The sequence below is a fragment of the Pleurodeles waltl genome, chromosome 4_2 (genome assembly GCF_031143425.1).
Source record: "Pleurodeles waltl isolate 20211129_DDA chromosome 4_2, aPleWal1.hap1.20221129, whole genome shotgun sequence".
Taxonomy (NCBI): domain Eukaryota; kingdom Metazoa; phylum Chordata; class Amphibia; order Caudata; family Salamandridae; genus Pleurodeles; species Pleurodeles waltl.
The window spans coordinates 80,887,332-80,905,338 of NC_090443.1; the positions used below are offsets into that span (position 1 = coordinate 80,887,332).

The following is an 18,007-nucleotide window of genomic DNA, read 5'->3' on the forward strand; positions in this document are numbered from 1 at the left end:
GCTAAGGTCTGTTCTACCTTGGGGAAGAAAATGTTTTCTTCCACCAGCCTGGCATCACGGTCTGAACACTTTGGGCCGTCACTCCCACTCACTCTGGGGTTCGGTCGTACAGGTGATGCCTATAGTCTCGGAAGAGGTGAGGGCCCTACTCTCCCAAGCTATTGCTGACAGGAGAGATACAGCTAAGTTTACAATTCGATGTGGGCTGAACACAACCAACTCGCTAGGCAGAGCGATTTGTTCATTGTTGGCTTTATGGTGCCACATCTGACTGAGAATGACTGGCTTTTCAGGGGATGCCCAGGCTTTGCTTATGGACATACCCTTTGATGGCTCCCATCTCAATGGAGACATGACAGACTCAGTGCTGGAGCGCCTCAGGAATAGCAGAGCTGCAGCCTGGTTCTTGGGCCTTTCTATGGCCCTTTGCCAGTCCCAGTCTGCCTTCCTCTCCTTTCATGGCCACTAAAGGGGCTTTCAGCCATGTCTTTTCCCACCCAGCCACCTTGGTACGTAAGCTTCTCAGCTCCTGCATGGGCGAGGCTACAGTAGCATCGGACCTTGTGGGTCCGGCAGCCAGAGGTCGAGCCAGTCCGCCACTCCCCCAGCAGGACTGTCTGAAGGGGCTACTCACTACCCTTCGTGACCACCCCTCCACCTATCCTGCCACCTATTGACAGACTGATGGAGGACCATCTTTCCTTACTTCGCCAGGCAGTGGTGGCTCGCTTGGCCAAGGGAGCCATAAAAAGGATGCCTGCATCAGAAGTAGGTTTTGGTTTCTATTCCCTCACCCCCCCTTTACTTTATGGTGCCCAAGAAGGACAGAGGCATTCATCCTATCCTAGACCTGCATGCTCTCAATTTCTTCCTGAAAAAGGAGAAATTCAAAATGCTCATACTCAAGTCTTGTCTGCCCTGGTCCTGGGAAACTGAATTGTAGTGTTGGAATTGCAGGATGCATACTTCCACATTCCTGTCCTGTTTACCCACAGACGTTACCTGTGGTTCATGGTAGGTCACAAGCACTTTCAGTTCTCCCATTTGGCCTTACCAGCCTCCTCAGGTGTTTACTAAGAGGATGGTGGTGGTTGCAGCTCACCTGAGGAGATTAGGGGTGCCAGTTTTCCCCCTATCTTGACGACTGGCTGTTGAAGGCAGGCTCATCCTAGGCATTAGTCTCCCATCTCCAGACTACAGTGGACCCTCCTGCAGTAGCTGGAATTAAACATGCTGGGGTTGACTGTAAATGTGCCGAAGTCACACCGGACCCCTTCGTGGACACTCCCTTTCATCGGAGCTGTTCTGGACACAATGAGGTTTCGAGCTTATCCTCCCAAACTGGTCCAGTATATTACGAGCTATGATACAGATGTTTCATTCTCTATCCTGGGTTTCGATGAGATTGACTCTGAGGTTGCTGGGCCTCATGGTTTCCTGCATCATGCTAGTAACACATGCCGACTGGCATATGCAGGCTCTGCAGCGGGATCTGAAGTTCAGTGCGTGCAGCGTCAGACGAATCTGGCTAACAAAGTCCTGATCTTGGAGGGAACTGGCCAAGCTCTGCAGTGGTAGTTAATGAACTGCTATTGGGTCAGCGGCAGACCATTCTCTCCTCCCCAACCTGATTTGACAGTTGTGATAGACGCATCACTCCTGGGATGGGGCAGCCATTTGGGAGAGGTGGAGATCAGAGGACTCTGGTCTCTGACGGAATCCGGACTCCACATCAACCTATTGGAGCTCCAAGCGATCCATCTATCATTGAAAGCCTTTCTACCCTCCCATCAAGGGACGGCTAGTGAAGGTGTACACAGATAACATCACCGCCATGTGGTACTGCAACAAACCGGGCGGAGTGTGGTCGTGGACCCTTTGTCTAGAGGCCCTATGCCTCTGGACATGACAGGAACAGCAGGCATAACCCTGGTGGTTCAACACCTGGTGGTCTCTCTGAACGCCAGGTTGAACAAACTCAGCCAAAGATATTTAGATGATCACAAATGGTGCCTCCATCCAGAGGTGGTGCAAGGTCTCTTTCAGCAGTGGGGAAAGCCTTGGTTAGATCAGTTTGCCACTGCTGAGAAGGCGCAATGTCACCTGTTTTGAGTGCTGGAGTTTTCAAGACGGCTCTTGCTCTGAGGCGATTTTCATCTGGAGCGGAGCTCAAGCATCCTGTATGTCTTTCTACCCATATACCACTACTATCCAGAGTTCTCGGGAAGATCAGGAACAACTCTTTCACATCTACAGAAAGTTTTGATTTTTTTTTTTTTTAATTTAGCTTTTTTTATTTATACACACTTTATTAATCCCTTAACATTATTTTGTCTATTAAGCAGTCCTGGTCCCCCACGGGTCCCCAGACCACGGGTTCACTGGTTTAGGGCACAGGAGACTAAATGCAACAAAGTGGCAACTTTCTAAAAGTGTACACCACAACCTATTAAAATAACTTAAACTGGAGAATCTAGCTGCGCTTTAATAAAACAAGTTAGTTGATGCCTTGGAGTGTCAACTCTGGTCACACCGCTCAGGGGTTTGCAGAGCTGAGGGATCAGCATGTAACCTTGTACTCTCCAGTCTGGCAGCCATGTCTTTCCGCAGTAAAAACAGTATTGCATTTTTACTTCCAGAACTTGTAAAATATGTTTTGTGCGTGAAATATGCTACAGCCTGTATGGCTCAATAGGCCTGTCATAGGGGTTCTTGTAAATATTACTGGAGAAAGCTTGGTTTTGCCACTGTTGACAGAGGCATGGCCAGGCTAGCAGTTGAAAACTGCTTATCCAGTCTGCAATCATGGACTGGGAGATAAGTTTTACATGGGTTGCACTCGGAGTGGCACAAATAGTGCTGCAAACTTTGGGTAACCCTCTAACGTACATGCCCTGGGTACCATATACTGGGGGCTTACAAGTAAGTTATCTTACGCCAATCTTGTAGAAGCAAATTCAGCATACACATCTCTATCGTCAGGGCACTCGTGTTGAGGTCTGTTTAGCATTCTGCGTAGAAAAACCAGCAGCATCAGTCCAAAAACTTGGGAGTGACCATACAAAAGAGGCATTTACTTACATTAGTCTTTCCATTGCTTACCATCAGGTTGTGAAGTTTTCAAGACATCTTTGCCCATGATGTGGCTTTAATGGCATTTTGTATGGGTGTGGCAGCTATGCTTTAGTTTCATAATGATGTTTAAACATGTAATATTGGGGTGGTGAGTGCTCAGTCATGTTGACCCCCTGAAAGTGGCAGAGGATGTATCTAATGTGTACCATTGGTGAAATGCAAGTATATCTTGATCTAGGTGGGCCATTGAGGTGTCAGGTGCTTAGCCAACTAGATGGGTTGGAGCCATTTTGTGTGCATGATTGTCATAAGCTGTGTATAATGTATAGTGTTGTAAGGCTAAGAGTGAAATGTATCAGTCAAACGTGATCTAGATGTTTGATGTAGCATTGAGGGAGAAAGTGCTTAGCCAACTAGATGTGTTGGAGGCATGTGCTGTGCATATGAACGCCCTATAAGTTTTGTCTACCGACAGCTATTAGTGTGACCAAGTTGTTTTGATTGCTACGGCCTTTTTGATTGAGTGTTGTCCTTTGTGAGAGAAACACAGAAGAGAGATAATGCAGGGCTCTCAGACATGTAGATCACAAAGCATTTGTTTGGTTCATTCTCATTACTTTAGTGGAAAACGTAAAAAATTATTGAATAGGTAAATGTGTAATTCCGTTTGGGAGAGGTGCAGTTAAAGTAAGCGGGACAGTGAAATATGAGATGGGAACGCTTGCTAGAACACTCCGATATAAAATTAAGATATCTGCAGGACATCATGGAATTGGTGGTATGGCCCTTGAGGCAGAGGCGAAAACTGACATACATGACTTTCAGTGTAGCTGTTCACTACATGGGTATTCCTCCTGGAAGTAGGAGCAGCCATGATAACCTGCAGTTTAGAGGGTTATTATGAATCTTATTGCATGGGGTCATGTGGACCAATTGAATGTCCTACTGCTTGCATGTCTGGAGACCCCCATGTCTGATTTTGATGGACTTGCATTAGAGCCAGCACCACTTAAGCATAACCAGCATGTCTCCCATTAACCAGCAGCATACTGTGACCTCCACTATTCCCAGTCTAAATTGCCATAACCTTTTTTTGTGGCTGATTTCGAAAGTGGGCTGCTGGCTTCTTGAACTTAAAAACTTACATAGTTCTCAGAGCCATGCCATTGCTTTCCTATTCGACAAAGAAAATATACCACCCTTAGCTGGTGAAGGAGCACCAACAGCTCCCTGAAAGCTTTAGTGTTTTATTGAAAGCCATGCCTCCCCATTGCTACTGGACTTTCTGAAACTGCCCCATTAAGATTAAAGGTTGGTAATAGTAATCAGGTCTTGATTTATGTATGTCATGTCACTATATCTTATGCTGTCACCTGGATCAGAAATCATACAATCGTCCGTGGACCTTCATCTCAATTTTATGATTTCCCGTGCTGCCATTTTTTTGAGTTAATGTAATGTGAAGCTTTGTCTGGTAGGATCTCCAATACGCAAATTTGTTGAATTGAAAAAAAAGGCTTTCTTTTTTATCAGGCTAATGGCAAGTATGCAGAACCCGGGCAGACCATACCCCTCCCCTTCTCTCCTAATTACCCCCTCCCACCTGAGGCAACAACTTTAATTCTGTTCTGTCCCGACCTTGTTTTCTCCACTCTCTTCCTCTTAGGCCTGTCCTGATGTTTCAGTAGCTAGTGCACACAAAAAGAAAATACATAAATAAAATGCACAAATCAATGGTGTTCAATCTTCAACGGTCCCCTGTCTTTTCACAGATGAGTGCCTGCTGAATGGAGGTGGCTGCAGCCACAACTGCTCAGCTGTTCCTGGGGAAGGGATGGTCTGCTCTTGCCCGCTTGGCATGGAACTGGGTGCTGACAACAAGACATGCCATATCCAGAGCTACTGCGCCAAGCACCTGAAGTGCAGCCAGCGGTGTGAGCAGGAGAAATACAGCGTCAAGTGCTCCTGCTATGAAGACTGGGTTTTGGAAGCTGATGGCGAAAACTGTAGGAGTCTAGGTAAGAGGGAGATGTTTAGTGGCAAACTGGTTAATGCTTGCTCTTTGGTGCAGAAGAGAACAGAACAGTTCAGAAAATGTGTTCTTTTGATACATTAGGCAGCATTACCGTCAATACAGATTTACTTACTTTTTTCTGCTCCTCTGCAAAACCCATTTCTAGAAATCTGTGTTGATATCTAGGATGCTGAAGAACTTTTTTCATTAACATGGCACTGCAGATCAGACATAGAAAGCAAGCAGACATGCTTACTAAAACTTAATGGCCCCCACATTTTGCAAGCATGAATGAGCTGCAATGAGACACAGAGGTATGTTAACCACATTTACAGCTACCTTTTTAGAATTTGAAATACAAAGATAGATTTGCTTGAACATCGGATATCCATTATTATGTTTACGTGACCAAGCTCACTTCCACTCAGCTCCAACATACACTTTGACCTCTTATGACTCGTAAACGGCTGTAAAAAACTCCATATGTATTGCATTTTTCTGAAAGTTCATCTAAGGTTAATCATAGATGGAGTCCGTTGTTTACTGCTGTGTGTCATACATGTCAGTAGCCAGGGCAGACATATAAGTTAAACAACAAGGCATTGGTATATTAAAAGGAGTTCCTTTTAATTCCTTGAATATTCAGTTTGATTTTTTTTTCTCTAAGTTGTGATGCAGCAAGCCAAACAATTTTTTGAAGAAGAGTTGTTCTGCATCAAAATGTAGCAATATTCTGCATTGTTGACTCTGTAGTTTTATGATTCATCTGGACTTGTGGTTGACGAATAATGGTGTGGAAATGGTTCTAAGCATAGACTATAGTGGCTTTTAATTTTTCACCAGTGTCCATATTGTTAATTATTTCCACGCACTTCCTTCATAAGAGCCAGCAGTTTCTCTCAGGTCTTAGTTTGGTAACACTGAATGGGCTTCTCCCACTCTGTCACGATTGTTCCAGCAGTCCATTCCAAATGTGACTCTCTGTAAATTTTATCGCTCCCTATTTGGTACCTATGACGATTTTAGTGGCACGTAGTAGAGGGCTTCTGAGCTTCCTGATAGCTCCTTCCATATCTTTTGAAAGCAGTATGTGATGTATCTGTTCTTATACTTTTCTAGGCCGTTCTCTCCATGGCTGATAGTCTAGCCAGTCACTCATAGTACTACATTGTGTTGATTGTAATTGTGTTGTTGACTGATCTAGTCTTGCTTTCAAAAGGTCCTCTTGGTTCACTGTGCCTTCATTACACCGATTCCCATGTTTCCCTGTACCTTTCCATCTTTGGGGAAAGATTAATATACCTCGGTATGTTAAACCAGACAGACGCCAGGTTGCTGTATATCGTCTTAGCATGATTTGCACAAATATATGTCATGGTAACACAACTGACTTAAAATTCAGAACAATTGTTGTACAAGTACGTTGTGTAACATTTGAAAATGCCTTTTAAATAAGGTGTTCCAAAGGTGTTCGTATTTGTTAACTCAATATAGTTGTTTTGTTCATTCTACTATTTAAGATGATGAGATGGAGGCACATTTTGTATTTATAAGCCAATTACTTCTGATGCATACTTATAACCACAGATTTCCTGGCTTGAAAATATTGCCAAGGGGCCAGACAGAATCCAGTAATGTTTAATAAGAGGGCTTCCATGTGCTGCTGTGTTGCACGGTGTGGATCATTGCAGACTTTGTTCCACCTTGGAAGTGACAGAGCGGAGCCACATATAAGCACCACCACTGCAGACTGACATTGGCTTTTTTTTTTCATTCGCGTCCGAACATTGGTCTTTTGCTCCGCTCTCAGCTTTTGTCAGTGTTTGACTCCCAAAATGAAATCCAGTGTGCAAGGGAACAGTGTCCTAGCCTAAAACAACAGGCTTCTGGTTTTGCATTTTCACCTTTTAGCATGAATCAAACTCTCAACTTCAGGTCAACGAATCTTTACACCCTGCAATAGGGTGTGGTAGAACCATACAACTCAATTTCAATACTAACCCGTTAATTGTACAGTATGACCCATTTGGCCATACAAGGAAAACTTCAGTGAGGAATAAAGTTAAGGGGTTTATTGCAAACTCAAGCTCCAAGTCGTGTAGACAACTCTCAAGACATAATTATAAAGACACAGAATCACCAAAGGTTGCCCAAGGTGACAAAAAAATATCAGGAAGACTAACATTAATAAAACTTAAGCATTCAATAAGAAGAGTACAAAACATTAGTAAGATTATCTGTGAAATGGCGCTGCTCAGGCTTGACAAGCATCTGTCAGTTTCAAATCATCAGAGTTCTAATTTAGCAAAGCACAGGGAAACCCCTACCATTGCCAAATTAAAGAATATCATGTGCGGGGCGGAACACATTTAGGCAAAGGTCAAAAAGAATTTGGGGGGAAAAGTAATCTTGGGTATCAAGGTACTAACTAAGGTGGGCAAAAGATAGGTTAAAAGGGAAAGCATCAGCAAGTCAGAAGCTCGGTAAAGAGTCTTCTGCAGGGGTTAGGAAGAAAATCTCTAAGTCTTAATGGGGCATCACAAAAGTGCAAAGCAAAGAGGAAGATACCTCTCCAAGGAACCCAACATTCAGGGTTCTTCATCAGCAAGGGTTCTGGAAAATCTCCTGGAGGAGTGACCAAGGGAGAATCTGACCAAATTCCAACTGGTTAGAAACCCAATAAAGTTCAGACTGCAATCTGACTCTCTCTTAGAGACAGTCCACGTCTCATCCAATAATAATCAATCACTCGACTCCAAGTTGAAACATCAATACATATTCCCAGGTCTGTCATGGAAATCTCATCCATCCATGTAGCTTCACACAGGATTGATACAGTTGCATATAATACCATGGTTCAGGGTGTTCCCCATTCAAGGACGTAGTTTCACTTCTCTCAGTCTAAAAGCTAGGCTTCTTATAGGAACAAAATCTAAAAGAAAGGTCACATTATGACAAATATTCTGCTTTTACTGCACAGTCACAAAATACATGCCTAGAAGGCCTGTCTTAGGCTAATGCAAGTGAATTAAGGCAATACATTTAACATTTTAATAAACACATATTATGCAAGCCTATGAATTGAACATTAATAATACTTCTTTAATATTCATGTTAGATTCACTTTGCACGGACAAACTGTTAGTACACTTCAATCAATATAACAGAACTGCATTTCTCTTATTTTTACACACACATTTAAATCATTAATCATTAGAAATTCATTATCGTTTGAATACATTCTGTTAGACTCAGATCTAAATCATAAAATTATATCAATTAAATCTTTCAAACATTTGATTTATAAAGGATGCCACCAGGGTTTCTAACACTAGTCGAAACAAATGTACATTTAAAATTGACTTTGTGCATCTTTCTACATTCAAGCTTTTAGTACTTAGGTTAACATAATGCATATGTTGCCACATATTGATGACTTCTGTGACTTGAGGGACAACCCTAAATTACTGTCTACATTGCTTCAAACTATGCGATGAGTGTGCCCTCCTGCACCCTAATTCAGTCCGGAACGGCATAGCTGTATGTTGCTGAACAAATAAAAGTCACTGGCCTTGCGTAAGATGCACTCTTGCTCCAAGTTGAGGCTGCTTCCTTTTAAAAGTCTGTTGAGGTCAAAGTCCTGCTATATGTCTAAGTCCAAGCAAAAACGCTTAGCTCAGGCCATTCAAAATAGTCAAGGTGCTGCCAAATGCTTGATTTGCGCTGGCACTGATATTATAAATTGTCTGGAGCAAGGGGTTGACACCGCACATTTCTCATAAGTTGTACAGGCCTCCCTTATGGGCATGCCTTTCGATGGCTCTTGGTTATCTGGCAAAAAAAGCTGATTCTGTCATAGAACTCTTTAAAGAGATAAGAACCAATGCATGCTCTCTGGGTTTCTCACCCCCTGCCATACAGTTTCCTCACCAGTTAAGGAAATTCCAAGACCATTCAAGAGGGTTGGCATACAGGCAACACCAATCTCCCACCCACCTCAGCAGTCACTCCAGTCCTATTGAGGATGTGGATCTGACAGCCAGCCCGCAGGTAACCACGGGCATCCGTCCTCCCAACCCCTCCTAACTTGTCTCTAAGTCAAATTTGCTTGCCACTAGTGGTGTACACCCACCCTGTGGAAGGCAGGATCCAGCAGTTTCCCTCAGGGTGGTAATCCATCACATTGGACAGATAGGTCCTCCAGATCATTCAGCATAGCTATGCCCTAACTGTTCTTTCTACCCCACCACACCTTCCTTCCACACCAGAGCCATTCTTGGAAAAGACCCTATCCATTATAATGCAGGAGGTACAAACTTTACTCTCCAAAGGAGCCATCACAAGGGTTCTGAATTTGAAACTAGGGATGGGTTATTAGTCTTGCTATTTCCTTGAGCTGAAGAAGGATGAAATTCAAAATGCTCACACTGGGCCAGGTTCTGTCTGCACAGAGCAGGTAAGCAGCTGATGGCCGCAGATCGTAGGTCATTTATTTCGATTTACCCATTCTGCAGTCCAACAGACTTTTGAAAGTTCAAGTGGAGGAGGACACTTACTAGATCTTTTCACTAGTGCCGAGAACTTGCAGTCTCAAAACTTGTGTGTTATGAGTACTCGCGAAGAGACTCGTTAGGAGGTGCATTCTGGCTTTAATGAAAAATGCAGCTCCTGTATTCCTCCTCTCACCCCATACCTGAGTTCTGAAGATCAGGAGCAACTGAGCCCAGGTCATCCTAGTGGCTCCAGGCTGGTCCAGGGGATTGTGGTACCTCGAGCTTCTGGACATGAGCATCCCACCTCCATATCACAGGGTTTACTACTCCAGGCAGTTATTCTGTCTAAGCATCATGGCAGGATTCTGCACCCGAACCTGCACGATCTCCACCTCTATGCATGGAGATCGAGCTGTGATAATTAACTACGTTTGATCTACCACCTGAGGTTTTAGATGTTATCCTCGCTGGCAGGAGTTCATCTGTGAAGTCCATTTACACCAATTGCTGGCCTAGTGTGGGGTCCACAGACAGACTCTTTACAAGCCAAATTGACAGTTGTTTTATTGTTTGTTTTGTCTTGGGCCCAGCAAAGCCTTGCAGTAGGCACTATTAAACATTATTTGCCTTTTGACCCTCTTGTGTTTGCCGGACCAACCATACTTATTTAAATCACCTGTTGAGATGTGCTTTGTTAAGGATTTAATAGGCATGTTTCCTCAATGAGACCTTAAACTGTCTTTGACATTTCTCATGTGTACTCTCTTCGAGCCGATGCACAGCTTGTTGTGCCACTTGACTGTAAAGCCTGTCTTCCTCAGTGCAATCACGTTGGCTTGTCAGATGAGTAAACTCCAGACTCTATGGCACAACCAACCTACACCACCTTTCTTTTTCCAGACAAACTGGTGCTGAGGACTCGGGTGACCTCTCTATCGAAAGTCGTGACTCCTTTCCACTTTAAGCAATCCAACATTCTCTCAGTGTATTTGTCCTGCCTCACCCCCTCGAAAGAGTAAAATATAGGCTGCGTTGGTTGGACCTCAAGAGAGCTTTGAGCTTTATCATTGATCGTACCAAAGACCATCAGGTGGACAGTTAACTTTTTGTGGGTTTTTCTGAGGAAAGAAAGGAAAACCTGTGCAGAAAAGGACTCTTTCGTGGTGGGTAGTCCTCTGCATTAATATCTGCTATGCATTGGCAGTAAAGCAGCCTCTGTGAGGTCTGGGACCCCATTCCACCAGGGCAGTCTACCACCACTGCATTGAGATGTCTCAACATTTGTCCGACGGCAACTTTGCATTCTGTGCACATGTTCACAAACCACTGCTGCCTTGACAATCAAGTCCGATGGGAAGGGCATTTCACCCATTCTGTTCTGCTGGATTTCTCAGTTTTAGCCCACTCTTTAGCCCACTCCTTAGACCCTAGAGTTAGTGCTTTGATATCTATTGTAAAGGTGAGGATCTGCTTTTAAATGTATTCATCAGCAGAACAGGTTACCTTTTAGCGCTCTTTCTGGTGGGTAGCCTCACTAACCCATTCTACATTGCCCTTCCACCTCGTTCTGAGGAGTGGTCTCTGCTTTCCATCTAAAAAAGGCTCCAATTAGAGGTCTGTACACTTGTAGTGACATTTGTTTTGTGTCTAAGAGCATGGAAAGAATCAGCAAGAAACTGATGTCGGCACTCACGGGTGACATTTGTGTGGCTCCTCTCTGACACTTCTGTGAGACAACAAAGCTTACACAGAGCCGCATGGTGCAATATACTAGCATAGGGTAGGACTGCTATGAAAAGTTTCTGGGTCCAGTCTGGCACCTGTGGGAAATTCTGAACATGAGGGATATATGGTTAGATAGAGTATCCACCAGAAAGCACATTACCAACTGCACAGTCACCCACACATACTGTGCAGACGCAGGACGATGCAGATCCCTGGGACCTATACGACCCACCAGTTTCGGACAACAGTCCTGAGTGTTATCCTTCAAAGCCATCTCCTCTAGAGGACAGCACATCCTACACGCAAGTACTAGCCAGGGCTGAGACATTCCATAATGTCACTATGCACTCAGAACCAGTGGAGGATGACTTTCTTTTCAATACACTGGCGTCCACGTATGCGTCATATCAAAGCCTGCCAATGTTACCAGGCATGCTTAAGCATGCACAACAGGTCTTCCAAGAACCGGTCAAGGGAAGGGCCATTACACTGCGGGTGGAGAAAAAATATAAACCTCCCCCATCGGACCCTGTGTTCATTACACAGCAGCTCCCTCCGGACTCTGTTGTAGTGGGAGCTGCAAGAAAGCGGCCAAATTCACAATCATCAGGGGATGCGCCACCCCCTGATGAAGAAAGCCATAAATTTGACGCAGCAGTGAAAAGAGTGGTGTCGTAAGCGGCCAACCACTGGCGTATCGCCAATTTACAGGCCCTCCTCGCCCGTTACGACCGAGCACATTGGGACGAAATGCATCATGATATTCAGCATTTACCAAAGGAACATCAAAAACTGGCTCAACAGGTAGTGGAGGAGGGACAGGCCATCTCCAACAACCAAATCCGTTCTGCACTGGACTGTGCCTATACAGCAGCACGAACTGTAAACACAGCAGTTACCATCAGGAGGCATGCATGGCTACGCAGTTCTGGTTTCAAACCAGAAATACAGCAAGCGGTATTAAACATGCCGTTCAACCAGCAGCAACTATTTGGGCCGGAGGTGGACACTGCAATAGAAAAAATGAAGGAGGAGACAGACCCGGCCAAAGCCATGGGCGCGCTCTACTCTTCCCAGTATAGGGGGACATTTAGGAAGCCACAGTTTAGGGGAGGGTTTAGACAGCAACCCTCAGAGCCATCCACCTCCCAAACAAAACCCACCTACCAGTCTCAATACCAGAGAGGGGGGTTTCGTGGTTCATTCAGGGGACAATACCCAAGAGCAAGGGGAAAATTTCAGCCTGCCAAGCAGACCCCCCAGTACCAAGCAGTGACTTCAATGTCACGCTTCCCCCAACACACATCACCAGTGGGGGGAAGATTAACAAAATACCACAAACATTGGTCAGACATAACCACGGACACATGGGTTCTATCAATTATCCAACATGGTTACTGCATAGAGTTCACACATTTCCCTCCAGATGTTCCCCCAAGGACGCACAAACTGTCAGCACAACATCTAGATCTACTACAAATAGAGGTGCAAGCACTATTAACAAAACAAGCCATAGAACTAGTACCACACCATCAAAAAGAAACAGGGATATTTACTCTTTATATTTCCTTATTCACAAAAAAGACAAAACACTAAGACCAATTCTAGATCTCAGGACGTTAAACCTCTTCATCAAATCAGATCATTTCCACATGGTCACACTACAAGACGTAGTTCCCTTGCTAAAACAGGAAGAATACATGGCAACACTGGATTTAAAGGATGCGTATTTCCACATACCCATCCATCCATCTCACAGGAAATACCTCAGATGTGTCATACAGGGTAAACGTTACCAATTCAAAGTATTGCCCTTCGAGATAACAACAGCGCCCAGGGTATTTACAAAATGCCTCGCTGTAGTAGAAGCTCATATAAGGAGACATCACATGCACGTATTCCCATATCTCGACGATTGGCTAATAAAAGCCAACACTCAACACCAATGTCAAAGTCACACGCAATATGTAATAGGTACTCTACACAAACTAGGGTTTTCTATAAATTACCAAAAATCTCACTTGCAACCATCCCAAATACAACAGTACTTGGGAGCCACACTCAACACGCAAAGAGCAATGGCCACTCCAAGCCCACAAAGAGTTAAATCGTTTCAAAATATAGTGTCAAGCATACAACCAAACCAACAGTACACAGTCAGGTTTGTAATGAAACTACTAGGCATGATGTCCTCATGCATCGCTATTGTCCCAAACGCACGGCTACACATGCAGCCCTTACAACAGTGCCTTACAAAACAATGGACGCACGCACAGGGTCAACTTCAAGATCTAGTGTTGATAGACTGCCAAACACACTCATCGCTTCAATGGTGGAACCCTGTAAATTTAAACAAAGGGCGGCCATTTCAAGACCCAGTGCCTCACGCCATTATTACAACAGACGCTTCCATGATTGGGTGGGGAGCTGTAGGAAGTTGTCTCTGTATGTGCTATTTCAAAGTAAGGAATAGCATGCACAGAGTCCAAGGGTTCCCCTTAGAGGTAAAATAGTGGTAAAAATAGATAATACTAATGCTCTATTTTGTGGTAGTGTGGTCGAGCAGTAGGCTTATCCAAGGAGTAGTGTTAAGCATTTGTTGTACATACACATAGACAATAAATGAGGTACACACACTCAGAGACAAATCCAGCCAATAGGTTTTTATATAGAAAAATATCTTTTCTTAGTTTATTTTAAGAACCACAGGTTCAAATTCTACATGTAATATCTCATTCGAAAGGTATTGCAGGTAAGTACTTTAGGAACTTCAAATCATCAAAATTGCATGTATACTTTTCAAGTTATTCACAAATAGCTGTTTTAAAAGTGGACACTTAGTGCAATTTTCACAGTTCCTAGGGGAGGTAAGTATTTGTTAGGTTAACCAGGTAAGTAAGACACTTACAGGGCTTAGTTCTTGGTCCAAGGTAGCCCACCGTTGGGGGTTCAGAGCAACCCCAAAGTCACCACACCAGTAGCTCAGGGCCGGTCAGGTGCAGAGTTCAAAGTGGTGCCCAAAACACATAGGCTAGAATGGAGAGAAGGGGGTGCCCCGGTTCCGGTCTGCTTGCAGGTAAGTACCCGCGTCTTCGGAGGGCAGACCAGGGGGGTTTTGTAGGGCACCGGGGGGGACACAAGCCCACACAGAAATTTCACCCTCAGCAGCGCGGGGGCGGCCGGGTGCAATGTAGAAACAAGCGTCGGGTTTGTAATGGAAGTCAATGGGAGATCTAGGGATCTCTTCAGCGCTGCAGGCAGGCAAGGGGGGGGTTCCTCGGGGAAACCTCCACTTGGTCAAGGGAGAGGGACTCCTGGGGGTCACTCCTCCAGTGAAAGTCCGGTCCTTCAGGTCCTGGGGGCTGCGGGTGCAGGGTCTCTCCCAGGTGTCGGGACTTAGGATTCAAAGAGTCGCGGTCAGGGGAAGCCTCGGGATTCCCTCTGCAGGCGGCGCTGTGGGGGCTCAGGGGGGACAGGTTTTTGTACTCACAGTCTTAGAGTAGTCCTGGGGTCCCTCCTGAGGTGTTGGATCGCCACCAGCCGAGTCGGGGTCGCCGGGTGCAGTGTTGCAAGTCTCACGCTTCTTGCGGGGAACTTGCAGGGTTCTTTAAAGCTGCTGGAAACAAAGTTGCAGCTTTTCTTGGAGCAGGTCCGCTGTCCTCGGGAGTTTCTTGTCTTTTCGAAGCAGGGGCAGTCCTCAGAGGATGTCGAGGTCGCTGGTCCCTTTGGAAGGCGTCGCTGGAGCAGGATCTTTGGAAGGCAGGAGACAGGCCGGTGAGTTTCTGGAGCCAAGGCAGTTGTCGTCTTCTGGTCTTCCTCTGCAGGGGTTTTTCAGCTAGGCAGTCCTTCTTCTTGTAGTTGCAGGAATCTAATTTTCTAGGGTTCAGGGTAGCCCTTAAATACTAAATTTAAGGGCGTGTTTAGGTCTGGGGGGGTTAGTAGCCAATGGCTACTAGCCCTGAGGGTGGGTACACCCTCTTTGTGCCTCCTCCCAAGGGGAGGGGGTCACAATCCTAACCCTATTGGGGGAATCCTCCATCTGCAAGATGGAGGATTTCTAAAAGTCAGAGTCACCTCAGCTCAGGACACCTTAGGGGCTGTCCTGACTGGCCAGTGACTCCTCCTTGTTGCTTTCTTTGTTCCCTCCAGCCTTGCCGCCAAAAGTGGGGGCCGTGGCCGGAGGGGGCGGGCAACTCCACTAAGCTGGAGTGCCCTGCTGGGCTGTGACAAAGGGGTGAGCCTTTGAGGCTCACCGCCAGGTGTCACAGCTCCTGCCTGGGGGAGGTGTTAGCATCTCCACCCAGTGCAGGCTTTGTTACTGGCCTCAGAGTGACAAAGGCACTCTCCCCATGGGGCCAGCAACATGTCTCTGGTGTAGCAGGCTGCTGGAACTAGTCAGCCTACACAGACAGTCGGTTAAGTTTCAGGGGGCACCTCTAAGGTGCCCTCTGGGGTGTATTTTGCAATAAAATGTACACTGGCATCAGTGTGCATTTATTGTGCTGAGAAGTTTGATACCAAACTTCCCAGTTTTCAGTGTAGCCATTATGGTGCTGTGGAGTTCGTGTTTGACAGACTCCCAGACCATATACTCTTATGGCTACCCTGCACTTACAATGTCTAAGGTTTTGTTTAGACACTGTAGGGGTACCATGCTCATGCACTGGTACCCTCACCTATGGTATAGTGCACCCTGCCTTAGGGCTGTAAGGCCTGCTAGAGGGGTGTCTTACCTATACTGCATAGGCAGTGAGAGGCTGGCATGGCACCCTGAGGGGAGTGCCATGTCGACTTACTCGTTTTGTCCTCACTAGCACACACAAGCTGGCAAGCAGTGTGTTTGTGCTGAGTGAGAGGTCTCCAGGGTGGCATAAGACATGCTGCAGCCCTTAGAGACCTTCCTTGGCATCAGGGCCCTTGGTACTAGAAGTACCAGTTACAAGGGACTTATCTGGATGCCAGGGTCTGCCAATTGTGGATACAAAAGTACAGGTTAGGGAAAGAACACTGGTGCTGGGGCCTGGTTAGCAGGCCTCAGCACACTTTCAATTGTAAACATAGCATCAGCAAAGGCAAAAAGTCAGGGGGCAACCATGCCAAGGAGGCATTTCCTTACACAACCCCCCCCCAAACGAAAGAGGATGAGACTAACCTTTCCCAAGAGAGTCTTCATTTTCTAAGTGGAAGAACCTGGAAAGGCCATCTGCATTGGCATGGGCAGTCCCAGGTCTGTGTTCCACTATAAAGTCCATTCCCTGTAGGGAGATGGACCACCTCAATAGTTTAGGATTTTCACCTTTCATTTGCATCAGCCATTTGAGAGGTCTGTGGTCAGTTTGAACTAGGAAGTGAGTCCCAAAGAGGTATGGTCTCAGCTTCTTCAGGGACCAAACCACAGCAAAGGCCTCCCTCTCAATGGCACTCCAACGCTGCTCCCTGGGGAGTAACCTCCTGCTAATGAAAGCAACAGGCTGGTCAAGGCCATCATCATTTGTTTGGGACAAAACTGCCCCTATCCCATGTTCAGAGGCATCAGTCTGCACAATGAACTGCTTAGAATAATCTGGAGCTTTTAGAACTGGTGCTGAGCACATTGCTTGTTTCAGGGTGTCAAAGGCCTGTTGGCAGTCCACAGTCCAGTTCACTTTCTTGGGCATTTTCTTGGAGGTGAGTTCAGTGAGGGCTGTCACAATGGATCCATATCCCTTCACAAACCTCCTGTAATACCCAGTCAAGCCAAGGAATGCCCTGACTTGAGTCTGGGTTTTTGGAGCTACCCAGTCCAGAATAGTCTGGATCTTGGGTTGGAGTGGCTGAACTTGGCCTCCACCTACAAGGTGGCCCAAGTAAACCACAGTTCCCTGCCCTATCTGGCATTTGGATGCCTTGATAGAGAGGCCTGCAGATTGCAGAGCCTTCAAAACCTTCTTCAGGTGGACCAGGTGATCCTGCCAGGTGGAGCTAAAGACAGCAATATCATCCAGATAAGCTGTGCTAAAGGACTCCAAGCCAGCAAGGACTTGATTCACCAACCTTTGGAAGGTGGCAGGGGCATTCTTTAAACCAAAGGGCATAACAGTAAACTGATAATGCCCATCAGGTGTGGAGAATGCTGTTTTCTCTTTTGCTCCAGGTGCCATTTTTATTTGCCAGTACCCTGCTGTCAAGTCAAAGGTACTTAAGAATTTGGCAGCACCTAATTTGTCTATGAGCTCATCAGCTCTAGGAATTGGATGAGCATCTGTCTTGGTGACAGAATTGAGCCCTCTGTAGTCCACACAAAACCTCATCTCTTTCTTTCCATCTTTGGTGTGAGGTTTGGGGACTAAGACCACTGGGCTAGCCCAGGGGCTGTCAGAGCGCTCAATTACTCCCAATTCCAGCATCTTGTGGACTTCCACCTTAATGCTTTCCTTAACATGGTCAGACTGTCTAAAGATTTTGTTTTTGACAGGCATGCTGTCTCCTGTGTCCACATCATGGGTACACAGGTGTGTCTGACCAGGGGTTAAGGAGAAGAGTTCAGGAAACTGTTGTAGGACTCTCCTACAATCAGCTTGCTGTTGGCCAGAGAGGGTGTCTGAGTAGATCACTCCATCTACTGTGCCATCTTTTGGGTCTGATGACAGAAGATCAGGGAGAGGTTCACTCTCTGCCTCCTGATCCTCATCTGTTACCATCAACAGATTCACATCAGCCC

The 18,007-nt window shown here is 45.8% G+C and overlaps 1 protein-coding gene across 2 annotated transcripts in view; it reads left to right on the top strand.

Annotated features, from left to right (window-relative positions):
- Nucleotides 1-18,007, top strand: part of LRP1 (LDL receptor related protein 1) — a 1,410,884-nt gene that overhangs the window by 399,670 nt on the left and 993,207 nt on the right. For both annotated transcript variants that reach the window (XM_069230782.1, XM_069230783.1), the window contains exon 23: nt 4,848-5,093. In XM_069230782.1, the coding sequence (XP_069086883.1) occupies nt 4,848-5,093 (246 nt within the window). The remainder of the gene's footprint in view (nt 1-4,847; nt 5,094-18,007) is intronic.